Raw genomic sequence first — 19,375 nt, 5'->3', positions numbered from 1 at the left:
CATAGAATTTCTCCCCAGAGTTACAAAAAGAAAAGGGCATTTTTAAGGAATAAAAGGCAAAACAATCTTCTATTAATAAGGTGTATGTTTCACAAATGTATTCAAACATCTATAATACATAATTATTTCTTTTAAAAAGTGGCTTTTGATGTTCAGCTATTATGCATTCTTACGTCATACTTTTTGATGGACTAGATGATCGATAATGACGTAGGAATAAAACGTATTTGGGATTGTGTAATAAATACATAGACTGAAAGGTCTAGTTAATCCTTTGTGGTAGCACCTCCCAAAGTGTATTCCATGAACCAAGGCATCAGAAGAACCACCTGGGGTGTTTAAAATGATGTAGATTCCTGGGCCCCCCTCCAGACCTCCTGAATTAGAATCTAAGGGGTGAGAGCCAAGAAAATTTATTTAACACGATTAAGCATGATCTCTAAGTAACTTTTTTTTTTTTTTTTTTTTTTGGAGACAGAGTCTCACTCTGTTGCCCAGGCTAGAGTGCCGTGGCATCAGCCTAGCTCACAGCAACCTCCAACTCCTGGGCTCAAGCGATCCTCCTGCCTCAGCCTCCCAGGTAGCTGGGACTACAGGCATGCGCCACCATGCCCGGCTAATTTTTTTCTATATATATTTTTAGCTGTCCAAATCATTTCTTTCTTTCTTTTTTTTTTTTTTTTAGTAGAGACAGGGGTCTCGCTCTTGCTCAGGCTGGTCTTGAACTCCTGACCTCGAGCGATCCTCTCGCCTCAGCCTCCTAGAGTGCTAGGATTACAGGCGTGAGCCACTGCACCCGGCCTCTAAGTAACTCTTAAGTGCACTAAAGTATGCTAACCATTGCTTGATGGTGTAAGGGATTGATTTTACCAGAAAGAGAGGGCTGAATAGGTCCCATCAGCACATGAGGGCAGAAAAGTAAAAGAAACCCTTCATGTTTTATTAAAGCTCTTCTTATCCAGGTTAATTCAACTTATCACCAAAACTCTATTTAGTGGCAATTAAAGAAACCAAGGCTACACAGGACACCTGGGAACAGAAGACAAGGCCCCCTGCGGTTCTTATGCATCACCTTAGAAGTAAGAAAGTGTCTATGCTGTATTACAATGGAGTTTTAAACCACAGTACCTAGAATAAATTTAAGTTCCACTTCCAAAAACTAACAATCACTGTGTACCTATATAGAGTTCTTTTATTCGTTGTTTAACCTTGTCAACTTCCATCAGAAATCTGGTCACTGAAGCACCCTAAGACAATGTTATGATAATGTGTCCTGAAATTAAGAACAATGAAAACCTATTCATAAACTATCATATGAGATCTAGAATATCTTTCAAAACTTTTGAATGGTATAGGCAGCACTTACTTTGTAATGTGAGTTTTTTTTTTTTTTGAGACAGAGTCTCACTCTGTTGCCCGGGCTAGAGTGAGTGCCGTGGCGTCAGTCTAGCTCACAGCAACCTCAAACTCCTGGGCTTAAGCGATCCTACTGCCTCAGCCTCCCGAGTAGCTGGGACTACAGGCATGCACCACCATGCCCGGCTAATTTTTTGTATATATATATTTTAGTTGTCCATATAATTTCTTTCTATTTTTAGTAGAGACGGGGTCTCACTCTTGCTCAGGCTGGTCTCGAACTCCTGACCTCGAGCGATCCACCCGCCTCGGCCTCCCAGAGTGCTAGGATTACAGGCGTGAGCCACCACGCCCGGCCTGTAATGTGAGTTTTTAAAAGTAAAAGACAGAGTATTACTATGCCAGCTTTGTAAACTCCTTATCTATACACACATTTATAGAATATATGTAGAAAAATTCTAGAAGAAAACACATCAAATTATGCAATAGGTTTGGTTAATGCAATTGTAGCTGCTAACCATAATTTTGTTTTTTTATTCATTTTTCAAATGTTCTACCATGAAAATGTATGTATATATAAACACATTATATATACCTATGTATTTTATATATACACATATAAGAAGGCTAGGGGGATTATATATATATAATGATATATATATTTATATATATATATAATGATTATGTTTATATAATGATCCCTTAACCTTTTTAAGATCTGGTCTTGCTGAATTGGCAGTGAACATTTTGAAGAGGAGTAGTACTGTTTGTACAACATGTGCAAAGGATAAAAAAGTAGAATACTTCAGTAATGCAAAATGAAGAGTATAATTAATATATGATCAAATAGAACGCTGTAATTTTTATAATTGCAAAAGTTCAATGGATATCAGAGCAACTAATAAAATATGTTGTAGAGTTTCATTCTTAGTAAACTTTCTTTTGAGTTAAAGAACGAAATTGTGTGTATTTAGTAATCTACACTTCCTCTTAGACTGTGTAGTATCCTAAATATATACAAATACAATTTTCATTAAAAGTCTTGCACAACATGAATAGTCTATATTAGAAAAATTGCTTCCAGTGTGAGAAAAAGATACTGCTTTCGAATACTAGTTTTTAAATCTATTTACTCTTCTGTGATTTTTGTCATCATTGTACAAATTAGATCCCCCCTCCTCACTACTGCACTTGACTAGTCTTAAAAAAAAAAAAAAAAAAATTAGGAATAACTTACTTATTTTCCAAGTTTCCAGTGGCAACACTGTGTCAATAGCTTATATTTTCATCATATATTTAATTCAGTTATTATAGTATACACAAAGAAAAATACATAAATTGTAAATGTTCATCTTGATATTTCTCAGAAAGTGTACACACGTGTTTAATAGAACACAGAACTAGAATGGTATTAGGTTATTAAGTATGAAATGTCCGATTTCCTTAAGTACTAAGTTTGACAGTTGATATCTCTGACATTTCACTTTGACACTTCTTGTTTTATTTTTATTGTGAAGGTACATCCTCATTCTTTCAAATGCATGGTTTGGCTTGTGATTATCTTTCCAATTTTTTTTAGAGCAATTTTTATGAAACCATGGATAAGTCAAAAATCCGTGTTATTTTTGAATATGAGTTCTGTCGTGGGACCAATGCAGCGCAGAGAGCTCGAAATATCAACAAAGTGTTTGGGAAGGATGTGACTAATGAACGCCCAGTATGTCGATGGTTTGAGAAGTTCCATTCTGGTGATTTTAATCTCGAAAATGAGCCACGTGGGTGACCTGAGACCAGGGTGGATAATGAGGAGCTGAAAGCTGTAGTGGAAGCGAATCCAACTCAACCTATGGGCGAATTAGCAGCAAAGTTTGACGTTACTATTCCAACAATATTGGACCATTTGAAACAAATCGGCGAGGTACAGAAGCTGGATAGATGGGTACTGCATGAATTAAATGAGCATCGGAAGAGAAATCATCTCGAAGCTTGCCTTTCTTTGCTGTTAGGACATAAAGGTGAACCATTTCTACACTGTATTGTTACATGTGATGAAAAATAGATACTTTTTGACAATCGCAAGCATTAGACGCAAGAGCTGGATAATGATGAAGTGCTGAAACACAGTCCCAAACCAAATAGTCATCAAAAAAAGCTAATGGTGTCTGTTTGGTGGTCCAGTGCTGGTATTATCCACTATAGTTTCATGAAACCTGGTCAATCGATTACAGCGATGTCTACTGCAACCAGCTGGATGAAACGATGAGGATGCTTGTGATTAAGCAGCTGAGATTGGTCAATAGAGACAGGCCAATCCTCTTGCAAGACAACACTCAACCACATGTAGCACAAATGATGCTGCTCAAACTACAGAGGCTGGACTTGGAAACTCTCTGTCATCCACTGTATTCACCAGACCTTGCACCAACTGACTACCAGTTCTTCTGGGCTTTCAACCACTTCTTGCAAGGAAAAATATTCAATTCTCAACAAGCTGTGGAAAACACCTTTCATGATTTCATCACTCGCTCTCCAGGCTTCTTCGCCGCTGGCATAAACGAGCTACCAGTTAAGATGGCAACACTGTGTCAATAGCTTAGGTGCATACTTTGATTATTGTACTGTTTCTTGTTAAACTACACTTTTGATTTGAAATCGGACATTTCGTATTTAATGACCTAAATTAGACTATTATCAGCAAGCAAAAACCTCTTTCTGATTCTTTCCAGAAACTACTACTGATCTCTAACACTATAGGTTAGTTTTGCCAGTTTTTGAATTTTAATAAATTATATAAAAAAGATGTCCTTTTTTGTGTCAGACTTCTTTTGCTTAGCGTTATCTTTGTGAGATCTATCAATGTTGCATATTGTTTAATATTCCATTTTCACTCTCTTTTAAAGTATAGGAATTGTAGAAAGGATTCATGAATCTCTGCATAGTATTGCAAAATAATCTTAATGTTTTGGAAGGGATGGAATTGGTCTACTATAGGTGGTTCTTCCTCTTCATGGATGGTATCTTAGCGGAAGCATGCATGAGTGAAATGTATCTAGTGTGCTACCAAAAATCGATGTTAAAATGTAGTACTAAGTTAAGGGGAAAATATTGCTGCCTTTATATAAAAATGAAATTTCAAATGATCTCATATATATATAAAAAAAAAGATATTTGCTTAAAATATCCAGGCAGAATTTATCTATTCAGTGAAACTTAGATATTGTTCTGATGCCAATTCTCAATTTTATGTGTTGATAATTAACTTAAAAACATTTCAAAAGTAAAAATGCAAACACCTAAATTTACTCTGGCTACTCCCCTTGGCTAAAAGGTTTATAGAATTCACTTTTATGTCCGAACCAATTTTCTTAGTACATAAGCCATTGGGTTGAGAACACTCTTTTGGAAAATTGCATTAACTCTCTTCCGAATATTAGAGCACCTGTCAGTAATTTTCATTTCGTAGCAATCTAAAGTCCTGTTGGATGACACTAGAAATGTAGGTTAAGCTGCATACTTGAGCTGGAATGTACAAATCTGTGGTTTATAGAAGTTTTTTATTATTGGTGGCAACTGAATAGAAATTGTCATGTGGGATTTTTCAGTGCAAAGTGATTTCGATCACTTACGTGTTCTGACTGTAGGAAGACGGTGGGTGGAATTCTTTCTGAAAAATATGAGTATCTCCAGCATGCAGTTTTTGATTGCCCCCAAAGTTTTGGTTCTCAGCAAGATAGCAATAAAAATGTGAGCTGACTTAAACAATCCAGCAGTCCCTACATAAAAGTATGAATAGTTAAGTAAGAGTATCCGGATATCACAAAGATTCTGTTGGGCAGCATCTTCATCCTTAGAGACAGAACACACCCAGTTCCGGTTCCCTTTTTGTCCCTTTGTGCTGTACACTTCAGCATGTTTTTAAGTACTCGAGTATAGCTTAGACCTGCCGGCAACATGGTACTGCCAACAACTTTCACATTTAAAGAAAATCATGTGTATGCATCCATAATTTGATTTGCTATTGTTGTTTTGCATTTATCTCCTCCAAGAAAAAACACAAGTATATATATATTAAAAAAAAACCACCTCAGTAAGTATCCTCTGTGCCTGTTGCTGGGCTAAACGCATTCAAATTGTCATATTAATCTTTCTATCAATTCTAAAAAGTACATTTATTTTTTGATAAGGAAATTGAGATATACAGAAACCCAAGATCATACAACTCATGATTTGCTCAACATGGATTTGAACTTATCCTACATTCCCAGGAAGAGACCTAACGAATTGTAAAATTTTTTCTTGCATTCATATTCAAGTTTTTCCCCTCAAGTTATTTACTACATTACTACATTTATTTTCTACTGCTAGGAAAAGGTAGAGCTCAGGGTAGGCAGGTAAATCACCCTGTTTTTATAAAGGCATGACTACTTCCTAAGAAAACCCACAGTTTCCTCAAATGCCAAAAAGACCATGTGTTTTGCTTAAGGGTAATCATCCAGCAGATATTTGTGGAGGGTACACCATAAGCCAGAGCGATTGTGAGAGGAGGTGTTCTACATCACTCTCTTAAGGCTGGTTGAGGCTGGTGGCTGATTCACACTTTTAGACAAGTGCTTCTCAAGCTTGAATAATGCATTGATTCTTTTAAAGCATAAAAAAAAAAAAGTATGACCTCCACGGTTATTTTTATTGCAGTGTTAAATATGAAAAACATAAAAACCACATAAAACTCCTTAAATGCTGATACCACTACTAAAAAGAAACTTTTCCATATTAAGCAAAACTTACTTGAGTTTTATTAGTATCATTTACATAAATGACACCCACTTAATAGAACAGATACAAATTTCTAAAACTAAGTAAAAAAAATATTGAGATTAATAGTAAAAAGATATAAACTCAGAATTCTATGTTTCCTTGAATATTTTTCTGAATTTGACTTCAGTAAAAACAATAGAAAGAATACTTTCTGGCAACCATGTTCAAACTCTTCGTATTTATAAGTTTAAGGGTTTGTTTCCTATTTCGGGCTAATAAAACTTAAAGCTCTCGGAGGAATTTGCCATTGTCAATTTTAATGGTGTACCACTGAATAATCTTTCAAAGTTCTCTTTATTTACTTGGAGACGAAATTAGTATTGTGATAGAATTGTGTACTCAGTCCAACAAAAGCTAAAATTGGGAACATTGAAACAAAATGTTTCACTGTGGATTTTGTATTACACTCATTGCTAATGGCCAATGCCAGTTGGGCTCAATGAAGCGTCTGAGGCAAACGTTTATTTGCAACATGGACATGCTCTTGACCGCTGTTGCTCAGGCTCTTTCGGTTCATGATGTCTATACCATCCTTCTATGTCTGATGCCCAGATTCTCTGACTGTTCTTTTCTCTCTGTATACAGCAAGACTTTCTGCAGATCATTCATCTATATATTATTTAGACTTCACTTGTGCACTGAATTATAAACACAAAGGCATATGCCAAAATTATATGGTTATACTCACAGGGGAGCCATCCAGATGACCTGGAATATGCTACTTTTTTCCTTATTAGATTATTATTGAAATGTAAGCACAGAATTTTTAAAAAAATCTTCCAGCAAACTCATGGCCTCCTGTGAGTATGCCCCCTAGAGCCTTTGGGGAAGCTCTCTTTTAGTATATAACGTGGCTCTATGAATGCACATAGAGCCTTTCCCGTCCACACTGCTGGGTGCTAAGAAGGTTGTTCTGTTTTTCTAACATTCAGATACAAAAAACAAAACAAAACATGTAGAACTATGTCAAGAAGAGTTTGAGAGGAAATTTTTCTTTCTTGGCTTGAGATGTCATACTAGGGGTAGAAAGGGGGCAAGTTTTAACGACATCCATCTGTTAGAGATTAAAAATAGGTGGGACTCAGCATTTGAATTTCTCATCCAGAGTCAGACTTTATAGGCAGAAGTATAATTGGTTCTAGGATTTGAGGGCCTTAGGAACAGAAGGCAGCAGAGGAGAGAGGTTAGTGTTCTATTTATCTGAGACTTTCTCCCAAAGGAGTGGCTAGTGCCTCATTTTTTTTCTTTATTGTACTTTTATTATGAAATCTCTTGCTTGAGCAAAGAAAAACCTATTTTGAAAGCATGCTTTCTCCCCCTACTTATACTTGATGTTAAAATTCTTCCTTTTGTGATAGTCGGTTGAGAAGCACAGCATGGTAAAAATTGCAGCATCTCTCTCCATGAATGTTTGAATCCTCTTCCATCTCTGTATTGATTGAGCGTAACCAGACTAACCACTGTTTATCCAAAGCTCTGCGTCTAGAGCTCTAATCACAGATTGACCTCATTGTGGGATACGATGTGCGTGTGTCCGTGGACGGGGAAGAAGAATATATATTTCTATGCAGAAATATACATTTGACCTTCAATAATGCCAGTATCTATGCATAAATTTTGAAACCTCATTTTGATTCTGTCCTTCAAGCACACATTCTTGGACCATTGCATAATAATAATTCCATTTAATGCATTTTCTCACTTTGGGAAAACTAGATTCCTTAACAGGGTTCTAGAAGAGTCCACCTCATACGAGAGTCTCCTGTGATTCAACTGGTGAAGTGGTCCCTGGCAGGATGGTTTAGATATTCCATTTCCATTGGGTTTAGCCCCTCCAGAACACTGGCAACATGGTTTGATAAAATCCCAGGGATTAGCTGCAACTCTTTGACTTGTATCCACTTTTAAATAGTTCAATTCAGAAAAGAGAAAAACAGTGATGAAAACTTTTTGCTCCTATGTAACAGCAAAAGCAATCCTCAGTGTCATTCCCAATCCCTCGGTGTGAGGGTAGGGATGGCCGCCAACAACTCTCTCTCCGGCTGAGCCACCCTCTTTAGTGTGGTTGTGATTTACAGTGTGAGTATGTACAGCCAGGGCAGGACTGTGGTTAGCACGGATGAAATGAGCCTATAGCTCACAGGTTGGAAATCTGTAGTAACATCTGCTTTGATACTTTGGAGGGGTGGAGTGGAGTAACAGATAAGACTTACAGCTCTGAGCCTGATAAACATCAATTAAATCTTGGATCTTACGCCGGGCGCGGTGGCTCACGGCTGTAATCCCAGCACTCTGGGAGGCCGAGGTGGGTGGATCGCTCGAGGTCAGGAGTTCGAGACCAGCCTGAGCAAGGGCGAAACCTCGTCTCTACTAAAAATAGAAAGAAATGATCTGGACAACTAAAAATATATATAGAAAAAATTAGCCGGGCATGGTGGCGCATGCCTGTAGTCCCAGCTACTCGGGAGGCTGAGGCAGGAGGATCGCTTGAGCCCAGGAGTTGGAGGTTGCTGTGAGTGAGGCTGATGCCATGGTACTCTAGCCCGGGCAACAGAGCGAGACTCTGTCTCAAAAAAAAAAAAAAATATCAAATCTTGGATCTTCCACTGAAAAATGTGTGACTTTGGCAAATCTTTAAAGGTCTTTCTTCGCCTATGAAATGAGCACCGTAATAGTTCCTTCCTCACGTCATTATTGTGAGTATTTATGACATAATGCAAATGGCTCCTTTAGCTCTGTTCCTGGCCCACAGTCGACACTCAATAAATGTTCCCTCCAATGATTTGTGTCATGTGCACATTGAAAGTACTTTCTGGGAACAACCTTTAATATAATATATAGCACACAGATTTATTTTTTTAAAAAAAACTATATACAGGAATAATATTTTCATACATCTGTGACATAAAATTTTGTTTTTATTGTTTTATGATAAAAATAATGATTCTTGTGCGATATTGATGTGCTGTGACATAATACATAGTATAATGTTTCATTGTGGTTTTTTTTGGAGACACAGTCTTACTCTGTCCCCCCAGCTAGAGTGCCATGGTGTCAGCCTCGCTCACAGCAACCTCCAACTCCTGGGCTCAAGTGATCCTCCTGCCTCAGCCTCCCGAGTAGCTGGGACTACAGGCATGCGCCACCATGCCCGGCTCATTTTTTCTATGTATTTTAAGTTTTCCAGCTAATTTCTTTCTATTTTTAGTAGAGACGGGGTCTCGCTCTTGCACAGGCTGGTGTTGAACTCCTGACCTCAAGCAATCCTCCCACCCCGGCCTCCCAAAGTGCTGGGATTACAGGCGTGAGCCACCGCGCCCGGCCAGGCCCACTGTTAAGTTTTGTGGCAACAAACCTGAAGGTGGAAAAATCCCCCTGGCATTTAGCATTTGCTGCAAACAGCAAAATGATTTCATAGAATATGCATTTTTATTTTATTTTATTTTTTTAGAATATGCATTTTTAAAACGAGTGGCCATTCCGTCCCTGCAGCATTGCAGAGAGACGGAGGGAACTCTGCCACGGGCACAGCTCTGGGGCAGGACGAAGAGGGCGGCGTGGCAGCGGTGTGGGGACAGGGAAGAACAGCGTGACAGGTACCCCGCTGTGATGCGTTCCTGAAGAATCAGAGCTCGGATTCCGGACGTGTAGACTTCAGTGAGCCCTTTCGCCTCTTAATAAATCATCGCTCTCATTTGTAAATATATGAGCCACTATGGTATTTGGGTTAACAGTGAGGCAATCTAGTTCCACAGTTTTCAGCCTTCCCATGTGTAAGTCATTTGGACAGTACGCAAGTCATCATCTTTGAAACTCCCAGTGGAAATATCTATCCATTTCTATCTCTGCACGTCACCGCAGATCCTCATAAATAGCTGTGACACAGTGGGCCAGGAGTTCCTGCCAAGCCCATTCTTCCAGCGAGGGAGGCAGTGTAGACTAGAATGGAGGATGATTCTTCCAGCGAGGGAGGCAGCGTAGACTAGAATGGAGGATGATTCTTCCAGCGAGGGGGGCAGTGTAGACTAGAATGGAGGATGATTCTTCCAGCGAGGGGGGCAGTGTAGACTAGAATGGAGGATGATTCTTCCAGTGAGGGAGGCAGTGTAGACTAGAATGGAGGATGATTCTTCCAGTGAGGGAGGCAGTGTAGACTAGAATGGAGGATGATTCTTCCAGCGAGGGAGGCAGTGTAGACTAGAATGGAGGATGATTCTTCCAGCGAGGGAGGCAGTGTAGACTAGAATGGAGGATGATTCTTCCAGCGAGGGAGGCAGTGTAGACTAGAATGGAGGATGATTCTTCCAGTGAGGGAGGCAGTGTAGACTAGAATGGAGGATGATTCTTCCAGCGAGGGAGGCAGTGTAGACTAGAATGGAGGATGTTTGGTTAGGAGTCATCATCAAACCCGCATCTCGCTTCCTAATGGGTAAATGATGTCTCTCTTCATGCTTCCATTTTCTCTTCAGGCAGGCACCATATCACAAGAGAAATCGTGACAGTTGTGTGAGTTCCTTGACACCTAGCAAAAGTTTGTCGTCATTATGACATCACGGTTCAAAGTCAGACTTTTTCCACCAAGCCAGAGGGGCAGTGGGTTTTGTAGCTATATTCCTGGAGCAACTCTCCTTAGAGCTTTTCTTGAGGAGAATTCAGCTGATTCTTCCAGAATCAGACTTTGATAGGAGTGTGGGAAGATGAGAAATGTAAAAAGCAGTCTCCGTCCAGAGTGATCATATTTACCAAGTGATTTCAATCTGGTGTTGTGTCAGCTGGTTTAAATTTAATCGTGTTTTCCCAAAGTCACTGGGATCACAGAATTTGCATGAGCCCTGTCTACACCCGGCGAAGTGGTGTTATTCCCTTTCCCCAAAGCATCCTCGGAGCTTTCTGTCATTCCCTGGTCATGAGGACAGGTGACTGCTAAGTGACCATACTCAGTCTTCTTCCTCAGACTTATCTGAAAACCAACAGCAAAGAAAGAGAAAGCAAAAAACCTAGTACCTTTCATTTCTTTTGGTTTTCTGATTCTCTGTTGACTGTCCATTAGGCTCAGTATAAAGTCACTAGAATCCTGAAGCTGAAATGAATAACATTGATATTTGGAGTAGTGTAAATGCGTCTTCGAATGTGCTTGAAGATTTGGAATAAAGCAGGAACAACTATTTTCATTTCACTGGTTCTTTTATACTCTTTAATATAGTAGAGCACGTTTCCCGTTGACTTTTAACATACCTAACGCTCTAGAAATATCGCGAAGCGGCAACCTTATACGGTGAATGATGATTTAACGTTTTGAACGCAGCGGTAAAAGATTTCCCACGGAAGCTTTTCTGACTTGCAGTGGAAACATTCTTTCTGGACTGGATGGGTTTTTATTTCATCAGTCGCTCACCAAAGGTCTTTTCTTTTTCTCGCAGTCTGACAGCAATGCCAGCTTCCTCCGCGCTGCCAGAGCAGGCAACCTGGACAAAGTAGTGGAGTATTTGAAGGGCGGGATAGACATCAACACGTGTAACCAGGTAGGAGCACAGCCGCTGGCTCTGCGCTGTACGATGAAGAAACACTAATCATCCAGACACAGCCTCAGAGCCCAAGGCTATTTTTTTTTTTGTCTTTATTGCATTTACTAAAATATCAGTGACTCGCACTTAGGAAACCCCATTTTTGCCCCCTTACCAACTTTTTGAGCATCGGATATTTGTATCTAGAGCTAATATTGCTGGCAAAGTAGATAGATCGAAAATACAGCAATTGAATGCCAGTTTTGTCTATGAAACGATCTGTTCCACCCTTAAGTGGAACATGGACCAAGAATGGTGTTTTACTTTTCTCATTTATCATTAACTAGTAATCCAGACATTGACTTCTTTTCTTCTCTGTTACGTGCATCTTACTCGTGGTTAACTGATCGTTATAATTTAGGATGGAGACATAAGAGGATACGATTAAAATTATCTCCCTGTTCTCTTGGTTTCAAAATATGGCTTATGATGAGAAGAGTTTGAAACTATTGGCTTAAATGAAATGTTTCAATTATTTATTCATCACATCCATTTGATGAAGAGAATATTGTAGAGAATATTATACATGTTGGATATGATTTGGTACCAGGAATGTTGATATTTTTGTGCTATTTTTGACTAAGATTTTTATACCATGAATTGAAGTATCTAGTAGACTCCAGTATTTGCTATTGTGTGCTAAATGTTAGTGGTGTTAGTCGGAGGGGACCAGTGGAGAGGGGGTGTTTGACAGAGACCTGACTAGGAAGGGAATAATCCTGGCTAATTTTAAGTTAACAAGAGGTAAATTTCACTATTGTGTTCTAAATCATCTACAGAATGGTTGTTTCTACATCCTGGTATATATTGAACCCTGTTATCTTTATAGGCCCCTGAAATCAGCAAATCTCTCAAATACAGCTTTTCGAAAAGTGAACCTGTTCTCTTATCTCCAAATTCACTCTACTTTCAAATTCCTACCTGCTGATGTCCTCATCAATGTGTACATTTCAACTCAATTGTCCCCCATTCTCCATCCCCCCCCCCCCCACCTCCAGCTCAACACTCTCTTGGTTCACCTTCTACATCCAAATTACATTAACTCGGGCCACATCATGGTCACTTACCCGGGTTATCATGACTGTTCCTTAATCAGGTTCTGTCTTCAGCGTCCACTCTGGTCAATCCTCCACAGTGTGCCTTGAGTGATCTTTCTGAAATAAAAACATGGTTATGACACTTCCTCCCCCCTCCCTCCCCGACTTCCTATGGCCACCAATGCCCGGATCCATGGGTCAGTTCTATGAGAACCACCCGGAGGCTTTTGCAGATGGTACTTACCGGATTTCCCTTGCTCCTCTGGAGAGTCATTGGCGCAGGAAGCATTGTCACTGATGACAACATGTCTCATCCTTTAGGGGAATGTGTCTCTTGTCATGAAAAGATGTTGAGAGCTACTTGCTGTTGGGAAAAGCATTCTGCTGTGGCCTTTGAGCCATCCCTGCAGTGACTTGTGGGGAGAACAAGAATGAAAGACCCCGGGGCTGAGCTTCCTCCGGGCCATTTCTCAGGGTGCTGCTTCCAGGCAACGCCTCCCCCAGATAAAAAGCAGGCTGTGTGCACGGCCAGTGTTCTCCTTTAAGGCAGCTCACCTGTGCAGGTATCCGTCATTGGTCCTCTGTGTCAACCCTGTTAGATTTGGAGGGAGAAGGGCATAAGGAACTGGGGTAAGCAACACGCTGACACTCAGACATTGCTTTTGCTATAAAGTCCTTCGTTTCTGACCCAGGATACTTGTGTCTTCCTTCTACCAGCATCATGAAATAGCAACAGTTCAGATTTTTAGCTTTTAGGTGAGATCAAATCCCAGACTTTACACAATTCTTGATACTGACTTATGAAATAAAGCCAAATTATTTTATCCCAATATAGAAGATCTTCATATGTTGCATCTACATTCCTTATCCATCTTATTTTCTATTTTGAATGTGCCTTTAATGTTCTTTTAGACAAATAATTTGAATGTTAGGTATATTAGTTACTTTAAGAGAGAAAGAACATCCAAGCTGCCATTTGGATATAGGAGCTTATTCCATAAAATGCCTGTGAAGTTGGATATGGAATACTTGATACTTCTGACCTGTTACCTTAGGTTTCTTTAAGTAGATAAAATGCACTCCCCAAATTTTAATATCAATTCATTAACTTTCTAAATTTGTAATAGACTAGAGAATAGGCAATGAAACTCTTAGTTTATTTAGGTAAACTTGTCATAAATAATACCAAAAAAGGGAACTCAAGGAAAATGAAGCTAACCTCATTTCTAACCAAGTCCACTCACGCTAAAGTATAACAAATATATTACAGTAATTGCATGAAAAGTCTTAGAGTTATTTTAAAAAAGAATAATCTCTCAACAGTAAGTACTCAATGTTTACCAGATTTATAGACCAACTTTTTGAGTTAGTTCAAGAAGTTTTTACCAGGCTACCATATTTTTCTCTTATAGTGGCCAGCCATTCCCTATGTCACTATAAAAGGGAAGAACATTTGTGACCTATTTCTGTGAGAAGACACCATGATGTCATGAAACTCACACAAAATTTAAAGCCCACAGGCTCAAATTCAAGTTCCATTTCTTCTTTGGAGAAGTCATTTTAATTCAGAAACTGGCATTTTTCTAAATTCTGAAATAGGATAATAGTGATACATTCAATGCTTATATTCCTGGGTTGCACTGTAAGTTAAATTATGAAATATGAAAGATCTTTCTAAGGTACATGTGTATTATTGTGTATAATTGACCAGGAATTATAAAAATTAAAATTGACCTTCACATAAAATATGAGATTAAGCCTCGTCACCTGAACTTAATAGGTATAAAGTAAATATTGTCTGGTGTTGATTCTTTATTGTTAATATTCAAGAATGTATATTAATTAAATAAAGATTAGGAAAACAAAGTGGCTAATGTTAACGAATTAGCTACTACGTATCAGACGTTGTGCGAGGGTTTTACATGTGATATTCCATCAGTCAGCTGAGACCATGTTATAAGGTAGGGACTAGCCCAGGTTTACGAAACTGAGCCCACAAGTGGTTAAGTGATGTTCCCAGGGTCACACAGATCTGTCCTCTATGTCTGAGTTTTATCTACTGGAGGACGTCTTGAGTAGCTATTTGGAGTCACCCTTCAAAATATACAGTGGTGATGTCCTTTATCTTAAAGCTCACACTTTATTTTTTATCTACTACTGTTAACATAAAAGGAACTGTATTCATCCTCAGATGAATATAGTAGATAGTTATAGGAACTTTTAAGTCAAAGAGCACCACCACCAGGATTACTACTAAAACTCAAACAACGTATAGAATAGAAAATAATTTCCAAACACCCAAAAGAGACATATGTTCAGCCAAAGTATTGCTATTTCTAAATAGCCAATACTCAATCAAATCTAACATGGCATAAAGAAGAAAATAAAGTGTATCCTCTATTTTGCTTCTAAGCCTGTGTTTCTAGGGAGCATTATGACATATAATATTGAAACAGGGACTTTCTGTACCCTGTTGTATTTCTCAATGAAAGCCAATCTGGGCTGCACCAGTTTTCCAAAAATATCACATGTGTTGGCGTGCTAAGTAAGATTCCTTAAACTGAAATTTGAGGCACAGTTTTTTCCTTTATAAAGCTGGTCTCCTAACTACCATGAGAAGTTGGAAATTTAACCGAAAAATACCATTTGGCTTCTAATCATTGAAAGGATAAGGGAAAAATTTATAAATTTGGCACAACATAATACTATAAAAAAAAAACTTCAAGGTTTCATTTTTCTTTTCCTAATGATTCCAAATAGAGTTGTTAATTTTTATTTTCTTTGAAAGATTAAATTAGTAATTTATTTACCTTATTATGTTTTATATAATCAGAAAAGAGAATAAACCTTAGCATTTACACCATTTCTGAAACTTGTAAAAGTTTATACTCTTATCTACTTCATAATTCTGCATGCTCTAATACTGTAATAAACAATGTTAACATCCAGATATTAAAAATAGACTCCATAATATTTTTATAAAAATTTATAGCCAGTTCCAACTCAATAACAAGCCTCAGAAGGTTTAGATACTCAAGTTTATATGCGGTGTAACTTACACACCGTGTATAAAATTTATTGGTTTCGCTGCAGTGACTTCAAAATGAAGGGCTATCATGTAGCATTTATTGGCTATAATCCTAGATAGGACACCAATGATTAACAGTTCTTAAAATGTCCTGATTTTGATATTGACCTTTTACTACTAAAATGTAAAGGTGCAAAATTATCAGTTAAATCCTGTTTCCTTTTTCAAAAACAGAAGGCAAGGTCAAAACTCCATTTTCAAAACAATATTAATGATCCTAAAATACCAGGCCTTTAGCAGCAAGAAGTTACGCCAAATAATGACTTTAGCATGTATTCACACGGTATGACTCAGACTACCAGGCATTTTTGGAAGTCCTATTAAAAATGTGGGTGCTGGAATCTAAACAAATTCTAATTTTCTCCACTCACCAGCTGAATGACCCCGGGCAATCTAATCAACTTCTCCAGGGCTGAGTTTTCTCAGCTGCAGTGATCATCACAACACTGACGTTAGAGGCTTGTCGTAATGATTAAATGAGATGTTTGCGAAACGCTTAGCAGAGCAAGCACTCAATAAATACCAGTGAAAATAATAATCCATATTACATAATATGATCTTTTGATATTGATTCTCAACCTAAGCTTACGCAAACATGGTCCTAATTCACACAGACAGGACAGAACATAAAAGTTATTACCAAAGCCTGGGTCATCAAATAGGAAAGATTGTGTTTAGTAGCAATTTGGTAACAGTTACTAGGTATCTGGGTTGCATTAAACTAAAATCTTTTTCTGGACCTAAAATCTTTTTTACAAATGTCATTTGGATCCATCTGGTTTGAACCTTTCTTTAAAAATACCAAAACAATTCTATTAGCCTGAGACTTTATAAAGACAACAAAAATGAATAGAATTGAGTTCATGGAATTAATGGAACAGATAATGAACTATATATAGTTTCCTACCAGTTAAATTAGATACAAATATATGTACAAATAATATAGCTATATATCTATTTTCTTCTTATTGACTCCTCTTTTAGAAGAAACATAGGGTGATGCTTTTGTCTGGTTCTGATTATGTGTTTTTGAATTCTGGACTATTCTGTAATCTTCTTTGGTACATTAATGCTAGTCTTTGCTCTATACTAGGTAGTGCTGATTCAGACTGGCATTGAATAAAATGCCTGGCAAAGCCGGGTGGGGCTCCCTCAGGCAACTCCATGTCCAGGCTCCCCAAGGGCTGGCACAAACGCTGTCCCAGTGGGGGTCAAAGGTCAGTTCCCATGCTTCTAGAGGAAGCCTCCGTGGAGGATGGCGGAGATGCCCCCTCCACGCCAAAGAACCTGCTCATGGAGGAGGAGCAGTCCAGAATGCTCACTCTAGCAGGCAGAAGTGGTGTTCAAGTTGTCCCCCCTTCCCTGACCCAGTGACTGTCCCCCTAGCTTCTGGCACTGACAGCCAGTCAAAGGTCAGCTGCCCTCGGGCAGACCGGCTGGAGCAGTCGGTGAACCTCCCCAGCCAGGACAGAAAGCGTGGGTGCTGTGTCTGAGCGGGGACGGCTGTCCAGTGCGTGCACTGTGCCACAAACGCAAGCCACACGCTCCTCTCAGTTCCGCCTGCGTGAGCTCCCTCCCGACTGCTTCTAGCTACCCGTCTTGCCCCCAACTCTAGGAAATAACTTTAAAGTGCAATGCTTTCCTTGGATGGATGATAGGAGTGAACATAATTTTTATTTGCTAACTCGTGTGCAGTTAACGCAGTTAACATCTTTTGCATACTGGTAGAATCCAGAGGTCAGAAAACTCTATTGTTTTTCAAGTTTTTATTTTATTGTTGATTTATTTGTTAAATTTTCTGGGAACATAATAGTAAATTTCCAAGGTGCTTTACTTCTTACCGTTTTGTGACAGTTATGCAGAAACTATGCATGTATGTATTGATAATACTACCGCATTGTCTACTCAAAGTGAAATGTTAAAACCAGGACCATACTTTGCAAAGAAGAAAAATAAATATTACTTTATTTTTTAGTCACGTATAGAAATATATCAAATGTAAAAGCCTGAATGCTTTCAATAACAAAATCATGAAGTATAAAATGTACGGTGACCATATACATGAAATTTACCATATAGTAATTTACATTTATATCTGATTCTCCTTATATGTATGTTAAGATCTATTTTTAAGCTTTATATCGGTTTAATATATGTAAATATCCTATTTAGTGATATTTTAAATAAGTTTTCTCAATGTTATGGTGAATAATTAACTTTTAGGGATTTAAATAGATTGGAATCAGATAGTATAGTATTATCAGAGATTATAAAATGAATTTTAAACTTTTGAAAAAAGTCCATGCAATTCAATGACATAGGACTAAATGTATTTTAAGCATAGGGTGGTCATCAAAGAGTTGTGTTCCCACAGGAATTGTCCTATGGTTCGTTAGTCACTTTACAAAAAAGACATTCCTCTCCCGTGTGTTAAAAGGTAAGAAGATTTATTTAAAGATCTGTATGTTTCAGAAACTGGGTAGAATTTTATTTTTGGCTGGCACAATAAATGATCTGAAACTGCTCTCTCTTTTTTTTTTTTCTCTCATTAGAAAGGTGCTTAGAAATTTCTTAGTTTAAAAAAAGTTTGTTTAAATGAAGTTGCCAAATCCATGTTTTTAATGAATATCTACCTTTTTGCCTCTGAATCAAAGACACTGAAATTAGTCTCTCTGAACATAATAGATTCAAGCGTATACAAAAAGAAAAAAAAAATGCAGAGATCAGAGTCCGTATAGTCTCTGGGTTATATGCTTGGGTGACATCAGGACACTGTCCCCGTCATCATCACTTCACTTCTGAGGGCTGTCGTTTCTCCCCCCAGAATGGACTCAACGCTCTCCATCTGGCCGCCAAGGAAGGCCATGTGGGGCTGGTTCAGGAGCTGCTGGGCAGAGGGTCCTCTGTGGATTCCGCCACCAAGGTAATGTTCTTGCTGGAAGAATTGATTTTCCTTGGGGAAGAGGAAGTGATTTAAAGCTTCATTTCCCAGTGGTACATTTCAGAGGTTTGCTGGAACACCAAGATTCTTAACTCCGCAGAACTAAAATTGAAACCTTCTCCGTTAAACTTTGCAGAGCTTGAATTGTTTGGTTTAAGGACGTATCAGACACGAGGCTCTAGAAATCTGCAAACCTGGCTTCTAATATTTTGTCTTTCCTCCTTTGATTCACAAAGAGGACCAGATTGACATAATCCTCTGTGGGCAATAGCGCCTATTTTCCCAAGGGTACTTCATCATTTCTAAATAAATGGATGTGGTAAACTTTTCAGTGGAAACCAGTAATTTTCATGCTTCAGTTAAATTGATGAATCTTCTTATGTATTCATTCAGTTTGGTATGAGGATATACAGAGTCCTCTATACTCTAATGCAAAGAAGCTTTTGAATCATGGATTGAATTACTAGGGTAAAATTAGACTTTATCACTACAATGTATGTTTGCAAAGAAATTGGACTCATTTTTTTAAAAATGTACAAGATGCTTGGTACACTAGAAACTGTTGCTCCCCTGT

General features: G+C 38.3%; 1 protein-coding gene across 50 annotated transcripts in view; it reads left to right on the top strand.

Moving 5' to 3' along the window:
• The window catches only part of ANK2 (ankyrin 2), a 386,902-nt gene that overhangs the window by 221,187 nt on the left and 146,340 nt on the right, over positions 1-19,375 (top strand). For all 50 annotated transcript variants that reach the window (XM_069459132.1, XM_069459141.1, XM_069459144.1 and 47 more), the window contains 2 exons: positions 11,592-11,693; positions 18,685-18,783. In XM_069459132.1, coding sequence (XP_069315233.1) covers positions 11,592-11,693; positions 18,685-18,783 — 201 coding nt within the window. The remainder of the gene's footprint in view (positions 1-11,591; positions 11,694-18,684; positions 18,784-19,375) is intronic.

This window comes from Eulemur rufifrons, chromosome 26 (genome assembly GCF_041146395.1).
Source record: "Eulemur rufifrons isolate Redbay chromosome 26, OSU_ERuf_1, whole genome shotgun sequence".
In the NCBI taxonomy this organism is placed as follows: domain Eukaryota; kingdom Metazoa; phylum Chordata; class Mammalia; order Primates; family Lemuridae; genus Eulemur; species Eulemur rufifrons.
Note: the sequence above shows the minus strand (reverse complement) of the source record. Positions and strands in the feature narration are given on the sequence as shown.